Below are 20,979 nucleotides of genomic sequence, written 5' to 3'. Positions count from 1 at the left end.
TATGGACGATGTCGGCTTCGTTTTACTCCATGTTACATCACCTGCAGATTTTCACACGTAACCGACCGTTTTCTGTCGATCGTCAGGTAAATAAACGAGACCACTGGTCTCTTCTTAAATTACATTCCGAACTTTGACAATTTATATTATATTTTATATATCCATCGGGAAAAAAAATTCTTGGGAATTCTAGGCATTAATCGGGAATATTTGAAGTGAGCTGCAGATTTGTAGGTGACTCCGACTTTTTTCTAACATCTTCGTAATAATTTCCAGATTTAACATTTTTCTAATCATTTTTATTGAAAAAAAAATCTAATTATAAGTTTATTTGGATCCAGACGTAAAAATTATTTGGGGTCACAAAGCACTAACACTTTACAGCACGAGTGTGCTATATTTTGAAATCAATGAAAGTAGCAGAACATCGAGGCAAGATAATTGGGGAAGTAAATTATTACTAATATTGTATACGTTATATCTGATTTTACCTATATAATGTGTGAATGATCCCAATCAAGTGAAATGTCTCAACCAATGAGCAACACGATGAGTACTTGTACAATGGTCATTAGTCTCCCAATCCTTCTTCAAACTCTCTTATTAGCTCATAATAAGGATTGCTGAGAAGTTCTCATAGACATTCTTCTGTACAATTTTAATTAATAACAAAAACTTTCATAGTTCAGTCAAATTATCAGTAGCGCATGTATGACCTGATATGCGTTGTTATGACTGAGAAAAAAGATGTTGAAGCAGATCACGTGCCCGGAATTTCTTCGGCTCATATGGCAGATCTTCGAACAGTAATTAATGAAAACAACCAACGAGTTCTTCAGCTTGCATTGGATTGTATATCAAAAGTTCCCAAAGCAAATTTTCTTCTGCTCACCACAGTACATGAGCTAGAACCTGAAGCAATTGATTCTCTGAAAGCTACATTCCCCTTCCCTGTCTACCCTGTTGCCCCACTATACCGTACTCAGAACTCAAGCCTAATTCTGATCACAACCTTGAGCATCTAAAATGGCTAGATTCTCAGCCACATGAATCAGTACTATACATTTCTCTGGGTAGTTCCTCCTCTCAGTTTCTAGTGCCCAGATGGACGAAATTGTTTCAGCACTCAACACAAGTGGCATTCCGTTCTTCTGTGTGGCTCGTGGGGAAGCTTCAAGGTTGCAGGAAAATTGTGGTGATAAGGGCATGGTGGTGGTGTGACCAATTGAAGGTGTTGTCTCATTCTTCTATAGGTGGTTTTTGGAGCCACTGTGGATGGAACTCCATTCTTGAAGCTCTGTTTTCTGGTGTGCCGCTCCTGACTTTTCCTCTATTCTGGATCAAGTTCCCAACACAAGTCAAATTGTGAATGACTGGAAGAATGGTTGGAAAATAGATAGATCAGAGTCGGAGATCGGTGAAATGTTTGTGGGAAAAGAAGACATATCAGAGCTAGTGAGGAGATTCATGGATCTTGAAAGCAGGGAAGGAAGCAAATAAGAGACAGAGCAAGAGAGCTAAAGAGTCTCTGTGTTCAAGCCATTTCAAAAGGTGGATCATCTGATGGGAATCTAGATTCATTTTTACGAGACATTTCTAAGTGAGCCGTTAAACATGCAAGGATAATCTCTAAGAAATGTAGAAGCGATCTTGGTTCTTCCAGGGCTTGAAATAAATGAAGTTATCGGAGATCTGTAATGATTTTCTTTTTCATTTTGTGATAGTATCATTATGTCATCTATATCTAATTGAGATAGATCTCTTTTGACACAAGTGTTAGCATCTACTTCATGATGTACCAAATGCGTTGATTTTCTGATACTACATATTTAATTTTGCTAACCTTTATAAAAACAAGAACGATGGTCAATCTCAACGACAATTATCTTAAGAAAATTGGCGAAAGACGCTGATGATGGTGCCCCACGCCATGTGAACCCGGGTCGGTCCCTCGCTCGCTGCCCAATGACTTGGCGGAAACGCCATACTGTTGGTCAACCTCAGCTTTTTTTTATATATTGGTTCATCGTCGTCCGAGAATGTCACAAGCTTTTGTGGATATGTCCAGCCAAGTTCCGACGCGCTTGAAGGGGCATGTGGTGGCCCTGCCTTTCCCCACCACAGGCCACGTTAACCCCATGATGAACCTCTGCAAATTTCTCGTTTCAAGAACCACCGATGTTACCATCACCTTCGTCGTCACCCAAGAGTGGCTCAGCCACATCGGATCTTACCCCAAGCCACCTACTATTCGCTTCGCCACCATCCCTAACGTCGTCCCTTTCGAGACCAAGATACTCGACGACATGCCTCTCTTCTCTGTATCTGTCAGGACGAAGATGAGAGCTGCATTCGAAGAGCTACTCGATCATCAGCTAATTGAGCCGCCGACTGTCATCGTCACCGATGTTGAATTGACGTGGCCGACTGCCGTGGCAAATCAGAGGAATATTCCGGTTGCTCTGTTATGGACCATGTCGGCGTCGTTCTTCTGCACGTACCGTCAGCTGGATATCCTGGCCCCTGCTCCTGACCGGCGTTTGACGGTTGATCTTCTAGGTAATGTATGGAATGGGTTTGGTACGTTCATTACTGAAACGAGATCTGGACCGTTTAAATTTTAATTTAGATAATATAAATTTAAAACATTATTATATATATATTTAATAAAATAAAAATATAAAAATATAAAATAATTTTAATAATTTTTTTATTTTTAATACGATTTAGATTTAATTTAAAAAATTAAATTTAATATTAAAATTTTATAATTATTATATTAACTATTTAAATGTATTTTACATAAATTAAAATTTAAATTATTTAAATTAAAATTTAAATTATTTAAATTAAAATTTAAATTATTTAAATTAAAATTTAAATGATTCAGATTTTATCAGAATGATGAACACCACGACGTGCACACTACCGGGTCCGATAATGTATATTCCACACGGCACATGTTTCATTGAAACAAAAAAGAAAGAAAAGATAAAAAGAAAACTCGTTGTCACCGTCAATTATTATTATTATATTTTTTGACTGTAATGTTAATCTAAACCATAGTTTAGGACTTGAAGCTTTTGACTTCATTGATAACGAGTTGGTGATGCAGATAAGCAAGCTGAGCAAATTCAGGGAAGCTCTTCCTCACAACAACCCATTAATCTTCGGAAGCTAGTTCACGAAAAGGATTTTGGAGTTTTCAAGAGAGCCTTGGATTGCATTCCACCAGTAGCCAAAACAGATTATCTCCTCCTCAATACGATCCAAGAGCTTGAGGCTGAGGAAATAAATTTTCTGAAAGCTAAATTCCCCTTCCGAATCTATCCTGTTGGCCCTGCCATACCATTTACAGAACTCGAACCACCAAGCGACTCATCAGCGACCGACTCTGAGCATGTAATGAAGTGGCTAGATTGTCAGCCGAAGATGTCGGTACTGTACATCTCTATGGGTAGTTTGTTTTCCATGTCTCGCCCCCAGATGGAAGAACTGGCTTCAGCTTTAAAAACCAGTGAGATTCAGTTTCTATGGGCGTGTCGTTCAGATGCAGCGTGGCTGAAAGAGAAATGTGGGGATAAGGGACTGGTCGTGCCATGGTGTGACCAGTTGAAAGTTTTGTGCCACAGGTCTATAGTGGGTTTTTGGAGTCATGGTGGATGGAATTCAACTGTGGAAGCTTGCTTTGCCGGCGTGCCGATCCTGGGATATCCTTTCTTTCTGGATCAGTTCTCGAATTGCAGGCAAATCGTGGAAGAATGGAAGAATGGGTGGAAGGTGGGTGGTGAGGGATCGGAGGAGTTACTGAAGAAAGAAGAGATATTGAAAGCGCTTGGGATGGCGATGGACGCAGAGAGTGAAGAGGGGAAGGAAATAAGAGACAAGGCAAGACAGCTTAAGATCTTGTGTCGCGGAGCCATTGCCAAAGGTGGTTCCCTTGTGAAGAATCTGGACGCTTTTGTGGAAGACATTGTAGGCGCTTCCTCTGATTCTGTTCATCAGAACCATTGGTCCACTTCTTAGGCACAATAATGTCTTCTTGTGTAATCATTATTTAATAAATGGTTGAGGTGTACAAGGAAAAACAGAAAAACCGACATATCTCGGATGAAGATTATTGCATTTTTAATGTGGTCTCTAGCTTTATAATCTAATTTCTTATATATACAACTGCATTTTTAGTCCTCGGACAAAAAACTGAATATAGTAAAGGAATGTATGTTTGGTAAGCATACATAGAGGTAGAGGTGGGTTTGGTTCCGTTGAGTTTGGTGTAAAAATGCATAAAACCAATCAACCAAACAATGGTGATTATTTGAATCAGACGAGACTGAAATATAATTGAACAAGAGTTTTGATAGGTCGATTTGATCAATTAATTAAGTTATTGAGCTCGTAATGAGTTATTTAGAACTATATTATATCTATTGTTTTGTCCAAAAGAATATATTGATAAATGCCTTACCGATTGGCAGTTATAGATATTTCAAACCCCACACACTATGGTATTGAAAATTGAATCAGATCGGTCGGGTCAACTCGAAAACCGGTGACCCGATCTCTTATCCAGTCTGGGTTTACCCTTAACTTGGTGAGGGAGTGAACCGGTGTAACTCGGTCAACCCAGGTTCAACCCGATATAACCCGATCAACCCATCGGGTTGACCGAGTTAATCGGGTTATTATTTTTTCAAACTTTTACCCTTGAAATGACGTCGTTTTTTATTTTTTTTTTATTTTTAATTTTTTAGAGCTCTAAATTTGAAAATAAGATAAAAAATGTGAAATTGAAGTCAAAAAATAAAAAATCAGAGGCAGAGCATGCTAAGTCCAAAAATATAGTATTTTATTATACTTAGACTTTTGAGTGGTTGGATTTGGTTAAATGTTTTTATAATTAATGTCTTTTTATTTAAATTATATTATTTTAATCATGACTAGTTTGCCACAGATTCAACTCCAATTGAACCACTAACTCATGACCTAATGCCATGATCGGTTTGACCGGTCCGGTTCAACGTACCTTGCCGCACACACATATGCATATGTTAAAATGGGCTTGCAAAATGAGAATGACCATTTCTACTTCGTTACCTATGCTATGCATATGTATTAAAAATTATGCAGGAAGCAAAAATGAGAACAAAAATCAGCAAAACACAATGAAAAGAAGATATATGAGTGGACAAAAAAATATAAATAATTTAATTTGCTTAATCGATTTGATTTTGAAATTTGCAAATCAAATGAAAGTGTATAATCGAATAGACCAAATTTATAATTTAATTTGGTTCAGTTTTTGGTTTCGTCTTCATAGAGGCGTTATTTTCAACGAATTAACTAACTATGGTTAACACACATAGCTCACATTTATTATTTACTATTCATATAAATGAGTGATATTGAAATTGAAATTAAGAATACTAAGCACCCAAAACGGCCTGGAAATTCTCATACGGATGCTTATTAATTCATGAACTTCATTTATAATTACGTGATTGCTAATTGGCTATTATGAAGCTGAAAAATGATGAGTCAAGGAGTGCATTAAATATTCTTCACGCACATATATGCCGTTGTTCCCCGCTTCCCCTTGCATTTCTTGGTCAAACCAGGGGGGCGCAATTTAGTTGGCTCGCTGCAGCTGCACGAAAGATTTGGCTTAATCCGGTCATAAACTCATAATATCACTTTTTTCCCCTTCGGCCAAAAAAAAAAAATCACAATATCAAGGCAGGGCAGAATAAAAGAATATTATTTAAATTGCAATTTTACCCATGTTAGTCAATAATTTAATATCGTCGGCCCCGTTAAGTATATATTTTCTAAAAATATATACGGTCTTGATAGGAGAATCTATATATATATATATACACATCAACCATACAAAGTAAAGAGTGCAACTCATCATATAAAATATATGCCCCCAGTCTAATTTATTTAAAGTCAAGACTTGATTTGGTCATGACGCGCCACCAAACTATTTTATTGTTGCATTTGGGTATTATCAAAACAAAACAAAGAACAAAAAATTGTGGACGTACATGTAGGTTTTTCCAATAGTTGTAACTTTTCTGGTAAAACATTGGTGAAGTTTTTTTTTTCCTGGATAGAAAAATGATACATTTTGTTTGATTATTTTTTAATATGTATAATAAAATTAAAAAACGAGATACATTTAAAATGAGCGGCGGTTAAGTGTTTAATGAAATTTTAATCAGATGCTTCTTGCCCAGAAACAAAATTGACTGAAATTTTTTAAATGTAAAAAAAAAAACCAATATCAACATACATATAAAATTATAAATAATGTTCCCTGAGATCTGAATTGGTTCTTTTTCTCTTTCCATTGCATTTTCTGTTCGCATCATTATGTCATCTATGTCTATTCCAGATCCATATGTGACCTAAGCATTGATATTTTCGACTATTGTAGATTTAATTTTGCTCATCAGTATCAAAACATGAGCGATGGTCAACGACAATTATCTTGAGAAAATTGATGATTAAGGACTCTAGTAATAACGTGTCCACTGACTTCCGGAGACGCCATATTCTATAATCTATATTATATATTGTCTCATAACCCAAGCTTCACTAGTTTCTCTGTGTGTGTGTGTGTCCATGGAAGCTCCACCGTGCTTGAAGAAGCATGTGGTGGCCGTGCCTTTCCCCACCAGAGGCCACGTGAACCCCATGATGAACCTCTGCAAATTTCTCGCTTCAAGAACTTCCGATGTTATCATCACATTCGTCGTCACTGAAGAGTGGCTCAGCTACATCGAATCTTACCCAAAGCCGCATACTATTCGCTACGCCACCATCCCCAACGTCATCCCCCTGGAGAGCCAGATACTTGACGATATTTGTCGCTTCTCGCAAGCCATCGTCACGAAGATGAGGGATGCGTTCGAGCAGCTACTAGATCAGCTCAACCCGCCGGTGACTGCTATCGTCGCTGATGTTGAGCTGGTGTGGCCAACCTCCGTTGCACATAAGAGGAATATACCCGTGGCTCTGTTGTGGACGATGTCGGCGTCATTCTTCTGCACGTATCTTCAGCTGGATTACATGTTGGCCTCTGGCCGGCGCTTGGCGGCTGATCTTTTGGGTAACGTATCCTACACGACACTCGTTTCATTATTTTTGGCGTCGCCGGCGTTACTCATTTCGGTGCAAAATACAGGGAGTTTTTAAAAAAATATTTGTATAACCATAAAATTCTCATACTCATGTAAATATAAAAATATATATTATTTTTTAATTATGAATTTCAATTACTATTGTATTTCATGATGAGTGAAATATAAATTTATATATGTGTTTGAGTTAATAATTACAAGGGGAAAAATTTTATAGATATTAAGTTGCTTATATTTTAAATTAAGATTAATTGGAGAAAAGTTCTTATATTTTCGATCAGGAGGAGTACTATTTAATACTCCATTTGATTCTTTTTATAAGTCAACATGTTTTATTATAATCAAATGCAATCTTAAATTTTACTAATTTTATCTTAAAATTTAATAAATTTCTACTTCTATCCCCTAATAAAAATAAAAAATATTTTTAATAATTTTTTAATATTTAATAAAGATAAAAATAAATATAAAAAATTGTAAAATACCCTATGAAATAAAAAGTAATGCTTTCTTCCTATAATGTAAATAAGAAAATAAGAGTATTTCATAGGTTTAGTTTTGTCATCATCCCCTGTGATACTATCACCTAACATTATATTTTGTGATTTGTCATGTTTAACTAAACAGTAGAGTAGGACTTTAAACTTTTTAAGTTCATTGATGACGACTTAGTGATGCAGACGAGGAAGCTGATGAGCACATATCTTCGTCACAGCTCACTGATGTTCGAAAACTACTTCAAGAATTGGATCCCACAGTTTTGAAGATTGGCTTGGGTTGCATTTCAGAAATAGCCAAAACAGATTATCTCTTGCTCAACACTACTCAAGAGCTAGAATCTGAGCAAATAAATTATATAAAATCTAAATTCTCATTTCATCTCTATCCTGTAGGCCCTGCCATACCGTTTCTGGAACTTGAACCTTCGAGTGATTCTTCAACGACCGACTCTGACCATATAATAAAGTGGCTGGATTTTCAGCCGAATATGTCAGTCTTGTACATATCTGTGGGCAGCTTCCTCTCAATGTCTCGTCCCCAGATGGAAGAACTTGCTTCAGCCTTGAAAGGCAGTGGGATTCGTTTTCTGTGGGCGTGTCGTTCAGAGGCCGAGTGGCTGAGAGAGAAATGTGGGGATAAGGGACTGGTGGTGCCATGGTGTGACCAGTTGAAAGTGTTGTGCCATGGTTCTATAGTGGGGTTTTGGAGCCATGGTGGATGGAATTCAACTGTGGAAGCTTGCTTTGCTGCCGTGCCAATCTTGGGATTTCCAATATTTCTGGATCAGTTCTCGAATTGCCGGCATATTGCAGAAGAGTGGAAGAATGGATGGAAGGTGGGTGGTGAGAGATCAGAGAGCTTTGTAACAAAAGAAGAAATAGTGCAAGTGCTTGAGATGGTGATGGATCTTGAGAGCAAAGAAGGAAAAAAGATAAGAGACAAGGCAAAAGAACTCAAGCCCTTGTTTCGGGGAGCGATTGCCAAAGGTGGTTCCTTTAACATGAACCTTGATGCTTTTGTCCAAGACATTTTAGATGTTCATGGCGATTTGAGTCCTGTGGAAAAGCCTTAGACCTTTTTTGCATATATACAATGTGTATGGTAAATTGATAACTGGTGTAATAAAGCCGTATTGGTAATAAAAATTTGTATTTCTGGTCGCATTAGTAATAATATGAAGAGAGATGTTTTAGTGTTGAAAATAAGGAAATCATTTAATGTTTTAAAAAATATGGAAACTCACAACAATGTCTATTGATATTGTTAAATATTTATTGCTGCCAGTGTCCAAAGTAAAATGTTTAGACCCACAATGGATTCATAATTGATAGTAGAGCCGATAATTTAAGTTAAGTCTAACAAATTAATCCAAATTCATTAGAAAAAATTTAAAGTCAGGCTTAAAAAAACATATTTTTTATATTCGAATAGGCTCAAAAAAATTCGGGCGATCAAGTTCGGGTTTGATTTAAATACTCAAATAAACAATTTTATTTTTAAAAAATATATAATATATAATAAATATTAATTAATTATTTAAATTTTATGCCATTTTATTTATAAATAAAAAATTAATTTTAAAGTAAAAAATTCATTAAAATTAATTTAAAAATAAAATTCAGATATTCAAGCTACCCAAAGCTCGAAAAAATTCTAATCGAGCTTGACTATTCAAGTTTTTTTAGAGAATCAAATTTATTCAAATTCAAGTTTATTTGAGTCAAATGTATTTAAATTGAGCCTGAATAAATCTTGTCCATTCAAATTTTTGACTCTACTTGACGGTTCCCATATCAGTTTGCAAAGCACCCTGTCACGGGGCCATTATTTTCTCCCCAAAAAGCTAACCTGTTAGGGCGTGTAGCGCACCTACTTATATAATCAAGACCCTCCTCAAGTCCCTCCACATCCTGACAACTCTCCCGGCCAATCCGTGATGCCTCTGTCACTGGTGGCCCACCAGAGGGGCCCACCGACTGGGCAAACTCGGGTCTGACTCTAATATTACTTTGTCACAGGATTATTACTCTTTATCTAAAAAGCTAATATATTAGTACATGCAGTATACTTGTTTATATAGCTAAAATTCTCTTTAAGTCCCTTTACTTCCCGACAACCCGCTTGAGAGCATGCATGTAAAGAAGGCGTTGCAACTTGCAATCCCATGGCTCAGGCGAAAAGAAACTCCTCTAGTCCATCCACGTGTGTGTGTTAAAAAAAAAAGGGTATGGTAAAATGGTGAATATTTTAAGATGAAACCTAAAGAAAAGAAGTTGATGTTTTTAACACACTTGTTGAAAGGAATTTGAGAGAAGCACCTAGCGAGTAACTATTGCCGAGCTGTCACATCTTTGAGGCCCCACTATCATCGCAGTCCATCACTTATTCGATCATTTGAAGTCTTGAACTCTGGTTACTCTCTGTTTTTTGCATTTAGTTCCTTTGTATTTTTCTGCTTCAGTTTTATGACTGAATTTCAGATTGGACCCACAAAAAAGACTTCAACTCTTACCTACTACTATTACTATTGGGCCATTTCAAAGTATCCAAGCGAACTTATGACTAGGTGCTGATAGCTTAGTGGGTTTTTTATTAATGAGAGGAAAGCTTAGCGTTTTACCCTCACAAATTCACAATGTCTTTGACGCCGTGGTATCGTATGTAACCTTTTATTTTTGGGAAAATCCGTCTAACTCTACCCATGCAGATCAACACTTAGGAAAAATGGGACTGATTCCTTTGTGCAAACCATCACGATATTTTGTAGTGTTTGATTTGATGTGAGTTTGCACCATATATTCTCCCCCCCCGGGGTAATTTTTAATTTATTCTGTAAAATTTTTACAATAATAAATTCAGTGATCATATTTTTTATATTGTAAAATTAGTGTTACATTTTTTGGGCCATAAATTATTGTTACATTTAAAGATGGACAAGTCCATTTTACAAATCTTACCCCCCCCCCAAAAAAAGACCTAATATGTATTGCATAAAAAATCTCTCTGGAATATGAAAATCTCAAATTAATACCTTGAAATCCAAGGGACTTTTTGGGATTAAATTTTACCACGAAATCACCTTTCTATCCGTTTGCATAGTTCAAAAAAGGAAAAGAAAAGGGAACCGCTAAGGCAGCCAAGGGAACTCAGTAAGAGCGTCAAGTTTCAGTCGAAGTCAATGAATCTGGAGGAGGAAGGCAAAAAGAGTCTTCGATTTCTTCGAGACTAATTGCTTGCTTGGAAGTCTACCGCCTCAACAAAATCATTAGTCCCTCTTATCCTTCTTGTCGTCTTCCTCCTCCTCCATGCCGCCGCCGCCGCCGCTGCCGCGAGCAGCCTGCCTCCGCCATTTGGTATTGAAACATCTCCGAGGTCTGGATTCGCATGAATCAATATCAGGATTATTCATGTGCGAAAAAAATCGTGTTCATTTGTCTCTTAGGTTTTTAATTAATTTCGACTTAATTGGGCAAGTTAAAGTACTTGAATTTTCAAGAATGTGTAAGCCACCGTGGCAACTGCTTCTTCCATTTCCACCTGAACTAGCGAAAAAAAGATTTTAAATTACTCCTTCAATTTTATTTATAAATCATTTTTATTAATTTTATCAATATTAATATAATAAAAATATAAGAAATAAAAACAAATAAAATTTTAAATATAACTCTCAAATAAAAAACAAAAAATAAATAAATAATATAATATTATTTTTTTTATTTTTCTTTCTTACTTTTTAAAAGTAGTTTAAAAATTTTAATTTAAAATAAAATAATTTCATCAACTAATAACTTATAAAATAAATTAAATTATATTTTTAAAAGGTAATTAATATACAAGACAAGAGGATCCCCGATAGTGGAATTGATTCTTCTTGTCTTATTGGGGTGATTATAGTGTAATATTGCCATCTGGAATGTCAAGGAGATCAGAAAAATAGTAAATGACGGAGCTATATATCTTCACGATCTTCCATGATGGTGGGGATTGATCTGCAGGTGGTCCTGGATGGAAGATTCGCCAGCCTCCTCCAGATTCATGACTTCGACGAGTTTCCCATGGTTGTGTGTGTTGGGGTTTCTATTTTTAACCCAAAGAAAAAAAGTGCCGAAGGATAGAAAGGTATTTTCATAATAAAATCTCAAAAAGTTTCTTGATACCTTGAAAATAAGGAGATTTTTTATATCATCTTTCCATGATATTTTTATTTAAAATTAAAAATTATTTTTTTTTTAAATTATACACAAAAAGTCACCAATAACTTTAAACTTAATTATAAATTACTTTTATTATTCAATTTTACAAAATTAAATTGTTCATCATCTTGCTTTTTTTTTACCACATTATATTTTTAATATTTTTTATTATAAAATATTTAAATTGAGTGATAAAAATAATTTTTTAAATAAAAATTATGAGGTAAAAATAATCATTAATATGATAAAAAATATTTAAAAATAATGCGACTGACTTATAATTAACTTGTTTTTAACGTTAAGATAATAATAAAAAAATATTTAAAATTAAATTGCAGAATTGAGCCATAAATTATAGTTGAGGTTAGGCTTATCTCTGACATTTTACCCTACTTTTTATGTCACGGGGTTCGTATGCTTGGATTTATTTTATCCAGAAATGCTGCTTCATTAAGACTTGTCCAATCACCGACGACATTGTGGAAAAGGAAAGGCCATATCCTTGGTTCTCCCTCACCTGAGATTTAGGACAGCAGATTAAGTAAACCCAAGCTTCATTTTTAGCCGTGATTATGTCCATGGAAGTTCCGCCGTCTTTCAAGAGGCATGTGGTGGCCTTGCCTTTCCCTACCAGTGGCCATGTCAACCCCTTGATGAACCTCTGCAAATTTCTCGCTTCCAGGCAACCCTGGGACCTTCTCATCACCTTCGTCGTCACCCAGGAGTGGCTTGGGTTCATCCAATCTTACCCCAAGCCCCATACCATTCGCTTCGCCACCATCCCCAACGTCATTCCCTTGGACTCCCAGATCCTCGACGACGTTCCTGCTTTCTCCGAAGCCGTCGCCACCAACATGAGACCTCCGTTCGAGCAGCTTCTCGATCAACTTGAGACGCCGGTGACTGCTATCATCTCTGATGCTGAGTTGGCGTGGCCAGCTGCTGTGGCAAACCGAAGGAATATTCCGGCAGCTCTGTTATGGACGATGTCAGCGTCGTTCTTCGAAACCTTCCGTCAGCTGGATATCTTGGCCCCTGGCCCCGACCGGCGTTTGTCGGTTCATCTCTTGGGTAATGTCTATGTATCATGCACCCCACTTGTTTCCTTAATTTAAGACTTTTGTTATTTTTAAAACCAAAATCGTCGCCGCCATCATCAGTTATCCTATTCTGTGACGTTTAATTGTTTGCCTGAATAGCATGGTTTAGGAATCTTCTGCTATTGACTTCATCGATAACGAGTTAGTGATACAGATGGGCAAGCTGAACACATCCCGCGACTCTCTTCCTCACAACTCACTGATCTACGGAGGCTGCTTCTTGAAAGCGATCTCAGTTTTTTGAAGATTGCCCTGAATTGCATTCCAAGATTAGCCAAGACTCGTTATCTCCTCCTCAACACGATCCAAGAGCTAGAACCTGAACAGATAAACTTTCTAAAAGCTAAACTTCCCTTTCGTCTATATCCAATAGGCCCAGCCATACCTTTTATGGAACTCGAACCACCGAGCGATTCATCAACCACTAACTTTGACCATATAATAAACTGGCTAGATTCTCAGCCAAAATTGTCAGTATTATACATCTCTGTGGGTAGTTCGTTTTCCATGTCCCGTCCTCAAATGGAAGAACTTGCTTCAGCTTTGGAAATAAGCGGAATTCGTTTTGTTTGGGTAGGTCGTTCAGATACTGAGTGGCTAAGAGAGAAATGTGGGGATAAGGGTCTGGTGGTGCCATGGTGCGACCAATTAAAGGTGTTGTGCCACAGTTCTGTTGCGGGGTTTTGGAGCCATGGTGGATGGAATTCGACTCTGGAAGCATGCTTTGCTGGTGTGCCAATCCTGGGATTTCCAATATTTCTGGATCAGTTCTCGAATTGCAGGCATATTGGGGAAGTGTGGAAGAATGGATGGAAGGTGGGTGGTGAGAGATCAGAAGACTTTGTAACGAAAGAAGAAATATTGAAAGTGCTTAAGATGGTGATGGACCTTGAGAGTAAAGAAGGGAAGAAGATAAGAGACAAGGCCAGAGAACTGAAGGCCTTGTTTCGCCGAGAGATTGCCAAAGGTGGTTCCTCTGACTTGAACCTCGATGCTTTTGTGGAAGACATTTTAGGCGTCCAAGGAAGTATGTGCAATTAGGAGTTCAAGATGTATGCCATGCTACTAGCCCACTACTTCGTGTGTGTGTGTGTGTGTCGTATCCTCAATTATGTATTATATCTGCGAATACGCAGTCTAAAACCCGCGACATCATGGAATGTTCAAGACGAACATACCCGGAAAGCCGAGACTGGTATCGTATCCTCAATTAATCATTGATAAGACACATGATTCGTACAAAGATTTTGTATCTCGGTCTCAGTGGTTCTTATGCAGTTCGATTTTTAGTTGGTATTCATGTACGTTAATAATATGAACAGCTAGATATAAAATTTTTGAAAGAAAATGTTTCTATTTATAAACGAAGCTTAGAAGCTACATGATGACAAACTCTTAAGTTCATTTTATGAGTTTATTATATTTATATTTTTTAACTTATAAATTCATTTTAATTTGTTTATAAATTTGAATTAAATAAAATTCAATTAAATTAGCGAATTGACTTTTTGAATTTATTGATTTTATATTTATAACTTATAAAATTATGTCAATTTTTTTATAAATTTATTAAGTAAGATAGATATATATTATATAAAATTTGATTCGTATAAGTAGTAAGATTTGATTTAATGAAAAATGAAACTAAAAAAAAAGTAATATTAATAAAAAATAAAACAAAAATATCAAAAATAAGATGTTTTACTTAAAATTGTTATGTTGAGTATAATAATATATTAATATATGTAGATTTAATTTTAATAATTTATATTTGAAATGTGTTTAAATTAAACTATAGTCATATTTTACATTTTAATTTTAATTATTTAATTATGTACTTTTAAAGATTATTTATTAATAAAAATAAATTTTTATGAGTTTACAGTTTAAGTTTATATTTTAAATTTACATTCTTATCATAAATTTATTGAAACTTATGAGTTTAATAACCTTAATTTTATGAACACAAGTTCATTTCTTATTCTTATAATATTACTATTATTTATATGTCTATTCATTTATAGGCTGTAATTGTATTGTTTGATTTAATGTGAGCTTGTTCAATATTCTTCTGCGTTTTATTTTCAAATATTTTTTTTGTGAATTCTATATATATTTTTCGAAAATAGACTTAGTTATAAAATATTTATTCCATATTGTGAGGTTAAACCTTTTTTTATGTGGTAGACGATACTGTGAATGGTTGGGAACTTGGGATTAATCGAATCGGAAGGGTCGCGGCTCTGATGTTTTTCTTTTGGGCTTGACGAGGAAATTAGTTATAGTGTTTATCATACGGATGAGAATTAAAAACTCATCACTTTTGGATCATTTAAATTTAATTTAAATTATTTAAATTTACAGCTTTTTAACTAATGTTTTTTAAATGATTTTTTTTTGAAAAGCTGGCAATTAAGATATTGTTTTTATTTTATATTCTGAATTTATTAAAATAATTTTTTAATCTAAGTAAAAAGCTGTAAATATGAACTATTGAATTAGATCTAAACAGCGACGGGTTTCTAGTACCCGTATGTGTGATAAACACTAAAACTGATTCTCTTGACGACACTGGTTTATTTTGCCTATAAATGGGTGATGTGGTCATATTTTGGGGCGTCGATCAAAAGGGGAGGTAAGATTACTATTATTTTTGTTTTGATACGAAAGGTTGAACCAGCCCAAGTTACAAACTGAAATTAAAAGGAAAGGGAATTGAAACCCAAAGTATCTTGCTGCATCAGGGCATTTAAGAAGGAGGGTGCCGTGTCAAGAATGAAAAAAAGGAAACCTATCATATTTGCCTCTAGCCCTGGCCCTCGACTTCATGCACATTTCTTGTATGAAAAATAATAATAATAATAATTTTTTAATTTTTTAACTTTTAACTCATTTATAACTCAGTCCTTCAATTATAATTCGCTGCGATTCAGTCCCTCAACTATAACTCACTGCAACTCAATCCCTCAATTTTTTATTCACCTATAATTCGGTCCTTATTTTTTAATTTTTTTAAAAAAATTTCTTATCAAATAAAAGGGATAAAAAAATGCTCATATATTATTCTAAAATACCCTCACCTTGCTCATTGATGTGAGATATAAGTTAAAATAAAAAAATTAACAAAAGTTCAAAGACTAATTTGTAAGCGATTCAAAAGTTGAGGGATTGAGTTATAAGCGAGTTATAGCTGAAGGATTGAGTCACAGTGAATCATAATTGAGAAACTGAGTTACAAGTGAATTAAAAATTAAAGGATTAAAAAATTAATTTTTTTAAAAAAAATGAATCGTTGATAATATACGTGGTTGGTAATAATTTTTGTGATTAATAAAATTGGTTTTTTTTCAGATGAACAAAAAGATAATACACTTCATTCACTTGTTTGTATTCTGGTCTTTTACTTGTTAAGTTCTTAATTCATATTTAATGCCCGGTGGTGTTTTAAATAGAATTATTTTTAATAAAAAGTACTTATATACAATGTAAAAAAAAAAAACTAGACTCAGGAAAATTCTCAAATTATCATTGAATTAAATGTGTGAAAATTAATAATGAAAAACTATAAACAAAAAATTTCATTAAAAATGTCATCCATATGTGAACATGGATATAATGAAAAGCAGTAAGAGTCAGCACATTTTAATTTTTAATTACATGTTAAAATCTTGAAATTATGATTTTTTTAAAAATATTCAAACTTATTACAATTTTTTTAAAAATATTCAAACTTATTACAGAGGACAAAATTAACTGTAAATCCAAAACTATTATTTTAACATGCAGCGTGGATTTTGGGACATATTATACAAAATTATGATTTTTTTTGCGTAATTTTCAATTATGTTTTGTTCAATTTTATTTTTTAACTATACTTTTTAATTTTGATTAAAATCAATCTCATTAATCAATTTTATAAAAAAATTATGGACCTATTTCTTTTAGCTTATTCCTTGAAAAAATAACTTATTTTTCAAAAAATATATTTTATAAGTTTTTATTATGTTTGTTTAAATTTTTAAAAATAATTAAAATAAAAAAACAGATTTTTGATTATTTTCAAAAGCTACTCATAATAGCTTCTAAAAATAATATAATATAAAATGAGAGAGAGTATTTTAAATAAAAGGGATACGTAAAACATATCATCAAATTTTAAAATAATATAATAATAAATTATTTTTATAAAATAAAAATTAAGGAAGATAGCATAAAATTTTAAAATAACTAATTAATAATTATTTTTTTATTATTGTAACCAAACATAAAATAATATTTGTTTTTTTATAAAATATTTATAAAATAATCTCTTTTTATAATCTATAAATTACCTAAAAATAATTTATTTTTAAATCTTAAACAAATGACCTCTATATACCACATACTATAATCAATTATATTTAGAATCAGGCATATTAATTATTTTTTTATAATAAAATTTTTTTTGAATAGATATCCAAACGGGTCCAAATATGTTGGCAAAATAATTATAACAACAATAATTAAGATACATACAACCGGATCGATCATTGAATTGGACATGGCACCAGGTCACGGGTTAATGGTTCAATTAGGGTTGAACAGGGGTTTGAACCGGTGGCAAATCGGTCATGATTAAAGTAATACAATTTAAATAAAAAGACATTAATTATAAAAATATTCAACCAAATCCAACCACTCAAAAGTCTAACAGTAATGAAATACAACACTTTAAATATCTATTATTATAATTACAACTCTTCAATCTCAAAAGTCTAGAGAAGAGATGGAGATAGAGCTAGAAAAGAGACAAGGAATCAGAGACTAAGCTAGAGAAGAGAGAGAGATAGCAGAGATAGAGATAAAGCTGGAGAAGAGACGGAGATAGAGCTAGAGCTTGGAGAAGAGACGAAGACTAAGTTAGAGAAGAGACGCTGATTAAGTTAGGGCGAGAGAGGAGAGATACAGATGAAAGGCCGAATTAAATGCTGTCTGAAAATTTAGATTGGACTTAGCGTGCACTCCCTTTAATTTTTCATTTTTTAACTTTAATTTCACTCTTTTTTTGTTATCTTATTTTTGAACTCAACACTCTGAAAAATAAAAAATGAAAAAAATTTCAAAAAAAACCCTGGTTAACCCAGTCAACCTACCAGGTTATATCAGGTTGAATCTCGGTTGATCGGTTTACACCGCTTCATCCTCTCATCGGTTTAGGAGTAAACTCAGATCGGACAAGGGATCGAGTCACCGATTCGGGGTTGACCCGACCAGTTCGGTCCGGTTTCAATACTATGATAATAATAGTGAAGTAAACCACCTCAAAAATATCCAGTTTCCACGTCAATTTGCAAAGCGCCCATGTGAAATTATGCCTCAAACGTCTTTGAAGATCGTCGCGACCTACAATAATAAATTTTGTTAAAATTGAAGATAGAGTAATCCAATTTACAAATCTTACAAAGCAAAACATTGACCACAATTAAAGAATTATCTATTACATTATCTCATTAAAAAAATAAAGATGTTGTCACGATGAGCTAGCGGCGGCTCAAGGTCTAAGATAAATTTTTTTTCTAGGGGGTCCAACTGACAACTCGGATTAAATTTTGACGTGGTTATATCTGGAGCGTCGATATTCTTGGTTAACCCCTGTGAATACATATCACCTAGGATCTAGAATTTCAACAAATTTAAATATACCCAAGCTTCATTAGTTGCAGTGAACATGTCCATGGAAGTTGCAGACTGCGTTAAGGGGCATGTGGTGGCCCTGCCGTTCCCCACCAGAAGCCTTGTCAACCCCATGATCAACCTCTGCAAATTTCTCTCTTCAAGAACACCCGACGACCTTATCATCACCTTCGTCGTCACCCAAGAGTGGCTCGGCTTCATCCGTTCTTACCCCAAGCCACATACTATTCGCGTCGCCACTATCCCCGACGTCATGCCTCCTGACGGCCAGACGGCCCACGATGTTCCTGGTTTTGTCGAGGCCATTGCAACAGTGATGAGACCTACGTTCGAGCAGCTTCTCAATCAACTTGAGCCGCCGGTTACAGCTATCGTTGCTGATGCTAATTTGGTGTGGCCAGCCGCTGTGGCAAACCTTAGGAATATTCCGGTGGCTCTGTTATGGACGATGTCAGCTTCGTCCTTCGAAACCTACCGTCAGCTGGATATGTTAGCCCCTGGCCCAGATCGGCGTTTGTCGGTTCATCTTTTGGGTAATGCATCCTACACCATACTTGTTTTTGTTAAGTTAATGTATTTTTTTTTTTAATGCGTTATTGTCATTATCAATTATAACATTCTGTGACGTTTAATAGTTTAGCCAAACAATAGTTCAGGAATTTTTCGCTTTTGACTTCATCCATAACGAGTTAGTGATACAGACGAGCAAGCTGATGAGCAAATCCAGCGGATCTCTTCCTTACAGCTCACTGATCTACGAAAGCTACTCTACGAAAGCGATCTCCGTTTTTTGAAGATGTCCCTGGATTGCATCCCTGGATTAGCCAAAACCGATTGCCTCCTCCTCAATTCGATCCAAGAGTTAGAAGCTGAACACATAGATTATCTAAAGGCTATATTCCCCTTTCGTCTCTATGCGATAGGCCCTGCTATACCTTTTATGGAACTTGAACCGCCAAGAGATTCATCAACCGCCAACTCTGACCACATTATAAAGTGGTTGGACTCTCAGCCAGAAACGTCAGTATTGTACATCTCTATGGGTAGTTTCCTTTCAATGTCTCGTCCCCAGATGGAAGAGCTGGCATCAGCTTTGAAAAGCAGTGGCATTCGTTTTCTGTGGGTGGGTCGTTCAGATGTTAAGTGGCTGAGAGAGAAATGTGGGGATAAGGGACTGGTGGTGCCATGGTGTGACCAGTTGAAGGTGTTGTGCCATGTTTCTATTGCGGGTTTTTGGAGCCATTGTGGATGGAATTCAACTCTGGAAGCTTGCTTTGCTGGCGTGCCAATCTTGGGATTTCCAATATTTCTGGATCAGTTTTCGAATTGCAGGCATGTTGCAGAAGAGTGGAAGAATGGGTGGAAGGTGGGTGGTGAGAGATCAGAGAATTTTGTAACGAAAGGAGAAATACTGAAAGTGCTTAAGATGGTGATGGAGGTTGAGAGCGAGGAAGGTAAGAAGATCAGAGAGAAAGCAAAAGAACTCAAGGCCTTGTTTCGCGGAGCGATTTCTAAAGGTGGTTCCTCTGACATGAATATGGAAGCTTTTGTAAAAGACATGATTTAGGAGACCTGGATACACGCCACTGCCACTGGCTAGCTTAGCCCACTCCCCCACTCATACACGTCGTGATTGAGATGCAGATTTGTATTTCAGTCTATTGTTTATGTTCTTAACTTCTCATGCAATTTTGCTTTTTTAGTTAGTATTCATATTGGATTGGATTCACATAAATTATACTAGTGACATTAATGCCGATTAGCCACTGGAAAGCAGCAGAGAAAATATCGTTGTGAACTTTATCCATAAATGAATGCAAATCAATAATGAAGTATTATAAGAGGTACTGCATTAAAAAAATTGTTATCCGCATGGGCGTCGATTCAATGAGAAAGCAGAAAAGTTAAATATATTTGAAGTTCTTATTGTGTATACTCAACTCGTCAATTTAGAATTTTATCGTTATATGATGTTATATAGTTGAAAGGCGGGTATGACTACAAAATAAATAATTAAATGTATTAGAATTTTTTTCTTGAACCTTTAACAAATAAATGATCGGATGATTGAAATTAACTGAATTAGGAGTTGCGGCATAAACAGTTATTGACCATGCAGTTCTCACTCAAATGAGAAGTGTACCGTATAATCTATTCGTCTTGGATTTGCAACGTACATGCACATAATTTAAAAAATTAATTTATAGATATTTATTTAAAAGAGTTAACTTCTCCTGAAGACAGAACATTATTTCGCAACTTGCAAGTGCTTATATAAAAATAATGTCTTGAACAACAAAATTAGAAATTCGCAGAAAACTCTATTTAAAAAAATTCTTTCATACAATAAAAAAATTCAGTCAACAC

The 20,979-nt window shown here is 35.1% G+C and overlaps 4 protein-coding genes and 1 pseudogene across 7 annotated transcripts; all 5 read left to right on the top strand.

Moving 5' to 3' along the window:
• Positions 1-722: 722 nt before the first annotated feature.
• On the top strand, positions 723-1,842 carry LOC129299372 (UDP-glycosyltransferase 87A1-like; annotated as a pseudogene).
• Positions 1,843-1,900: 58 nt separating this feature from the next.
• Positions 1,901-4,157, top strand: LOC129299371 (UDP-glycosyltransferase 87A1-like). Of its 2 annotated transcripts, none has more exons than XM_054937842.1 (2): positions 1,901-2,559; positions 3,116-4,157. In XM_054937842.1, the coding sequence occupies exons 1-2, from the start codon at positions 2,040-2,042 to the stop codon at positions 4,024-4,026; spliced, it is 1,431 nt and encodes a 476-aa protein (XP_054793817.1). In that variant the 5' UTR covers positions 1,901-2,039; the 3' UTR covers positions 4,027-4,157. The 2 variants fall into 2 exon arrangements, with proteins under 2 accessions (XP_054793817.1, XP_054793816.1); XM_054937841.1 differs by having other exon boundaries at positions 1,901-2,580.
• A 2,379-nt stretch (positions 4,158-6,536) lies between these two features.
• On the top strand, positions 6,537-8,805 carry LOC129299375 (UDP-glycosyltransferase 87A2-like). Of its 3 annotated transcripts, XM_054937847.1 has the most exons (3): positions 6,537-7,114; positions 7,826-7,921; positions 8,039-8,805. In XM_054937847.1, the coding sequence occupies exons 1-3, from the start codon at positions 6,628-6,630 to the stop codon at positions 8,716-8,718; spliced, it is 1,263 nt and encodes a 420-aa protein (XP_054793822.1). In that variant the 5' UTR covers positions 6,537-6,627; the 3' UTR covers positions 8,719-8,805. The 3 variants fall into 3 exon arrangements, with proteins under 3 accessions (XP_054793822.1, XP_054793823.1, XP_054793821.1); XM_054937848.1 differs by lacking the exon at positions 7,826-7,921 and having other exon boundaries at positions 6,539-7,114; XM_054937846.1 differs by having other exon boundaries at positions 6,539-7,114; positions 7,826-8,805.
• Positions 8,806-12,283: 3,478 nt separating this feature from the next.
• On the top strand, positions 12,284-14,182 carry LOC129299373 (UDP-glycosyltransferase 87A1-like). Its single transcript, XM_054937844.1, has 2 exons — positions 12,284-12,910; positions 13,094-14,182. The coding sequence occupies exons 1-2, from the start codon at positions 12,412-12,414 to the stop codon at positions 13,978-13,980; spliced, it is 1,386 nt and encodes a 461-aa protein (XP_054793819.1). The 5' UTR covers positions 12,284-12,411; the 3' UTR covers positions 13,981-14,182.
• A 4,447-nt stretch (positions 14,183-18,629) lies between these two features.
• LOC129299374 (UDP-glycosyltransferase 87A1-like) lies at positions 18,630-20,374 on the top strand. The gene is made up of 2 exons (XM_054937845.1): positions 18,630-19,145; positions 19,314-20,374. The coding sequence occupies exons 1-2, from the start codon at positions 18,647-18,649 to the stop codon at positions 20,177-20,179; spliced, it is 1,365 nt and encodes a 454-aa protein (XP_054793820.1). The 5' UTR covers positions 18,630-18,646; the 3' UTR covers positions 20,180-20,374.
• The last annotated feature ends 605 nt before the right edge of the window (positions 20,375-20,979 follow it).

This window comes from Prosopis cineraria, unplaced genomic scaffold (assembly GCF_029017545.1).
Source record: "Prosopis cineraria cultivar Desert tree isolate PC_DT_omini unplaced genomic scaffold, ASM2901754v1 PC1140, whole genome shotgun sequence".
Classification (NCBI taxonomy): Eukaryota; Viridiplantae; Streptophyta; class Magnoliopsida; order Fabales; family Fabaceae; genus Prosopis; species Prosopis cineraria.
The sequence above is the reverse complement of the archived record's forward strand: the minus strand, read 5'-3'. Positions and strand labels throughout refer to the sequence as shown.

Coding starts and splice junctions, on each gene's coding strand:
- LOC129299374 (XM_054937845.1), top strand. CDS start 18,647: ATGTCCATGGAAGTTGCAGACTGCGTTAAGGGGCATGTGGTGGCCCTG. Junction 19,146..19,313: donor TTTGTCGGTTCATCTTTTGG/GTAATGCATCCT, acceptor TTAGTGATACAG/ACGAGCAAGCTGATGAGCAA.
- LOC129299371 (XM_054937841.1), top strand. CDS start 2,040: ATGTCACAAGCTTTTGTGGATATGTCCAGCCAAGTTCCGACGCGCTTG. Junction 2,581..3,115: donor TAATGTATGGAATGGGTTTG/GTACGTTCATTA, acceptor TTGGTGATGCAG/ATAAGCAAGCTGAGCAAATT.
- LOC129299373 (XM_054937844.1), top strand. CDS start 12,412: ATGTCCATGGAAGTTCCGCCGTCTTTCAAGAGGCATGTGGTGGCCTTG. Junction 12,911..13,093: donor TTTGTCGGTTCATCTCTTGG/GTAATGTCTATG, acceptor TTAGTGATACAG/ATGGGCAAGCTGAACACATC.
- LOC129299375 (XM_054937846.1), top strand. CDS start 6,628: ATGGAAGCTCCACCGTGCTTGAAGAAGCATGTGGTGGCCGTGCCTTTC. Junction 7,115..7,825: donor CTTGGCGGCTGATCTTTTGG/GTAACGTATCCT, acceptor TTAGTGATGCAG/ACGAGGAAGCTGATGAGCAC.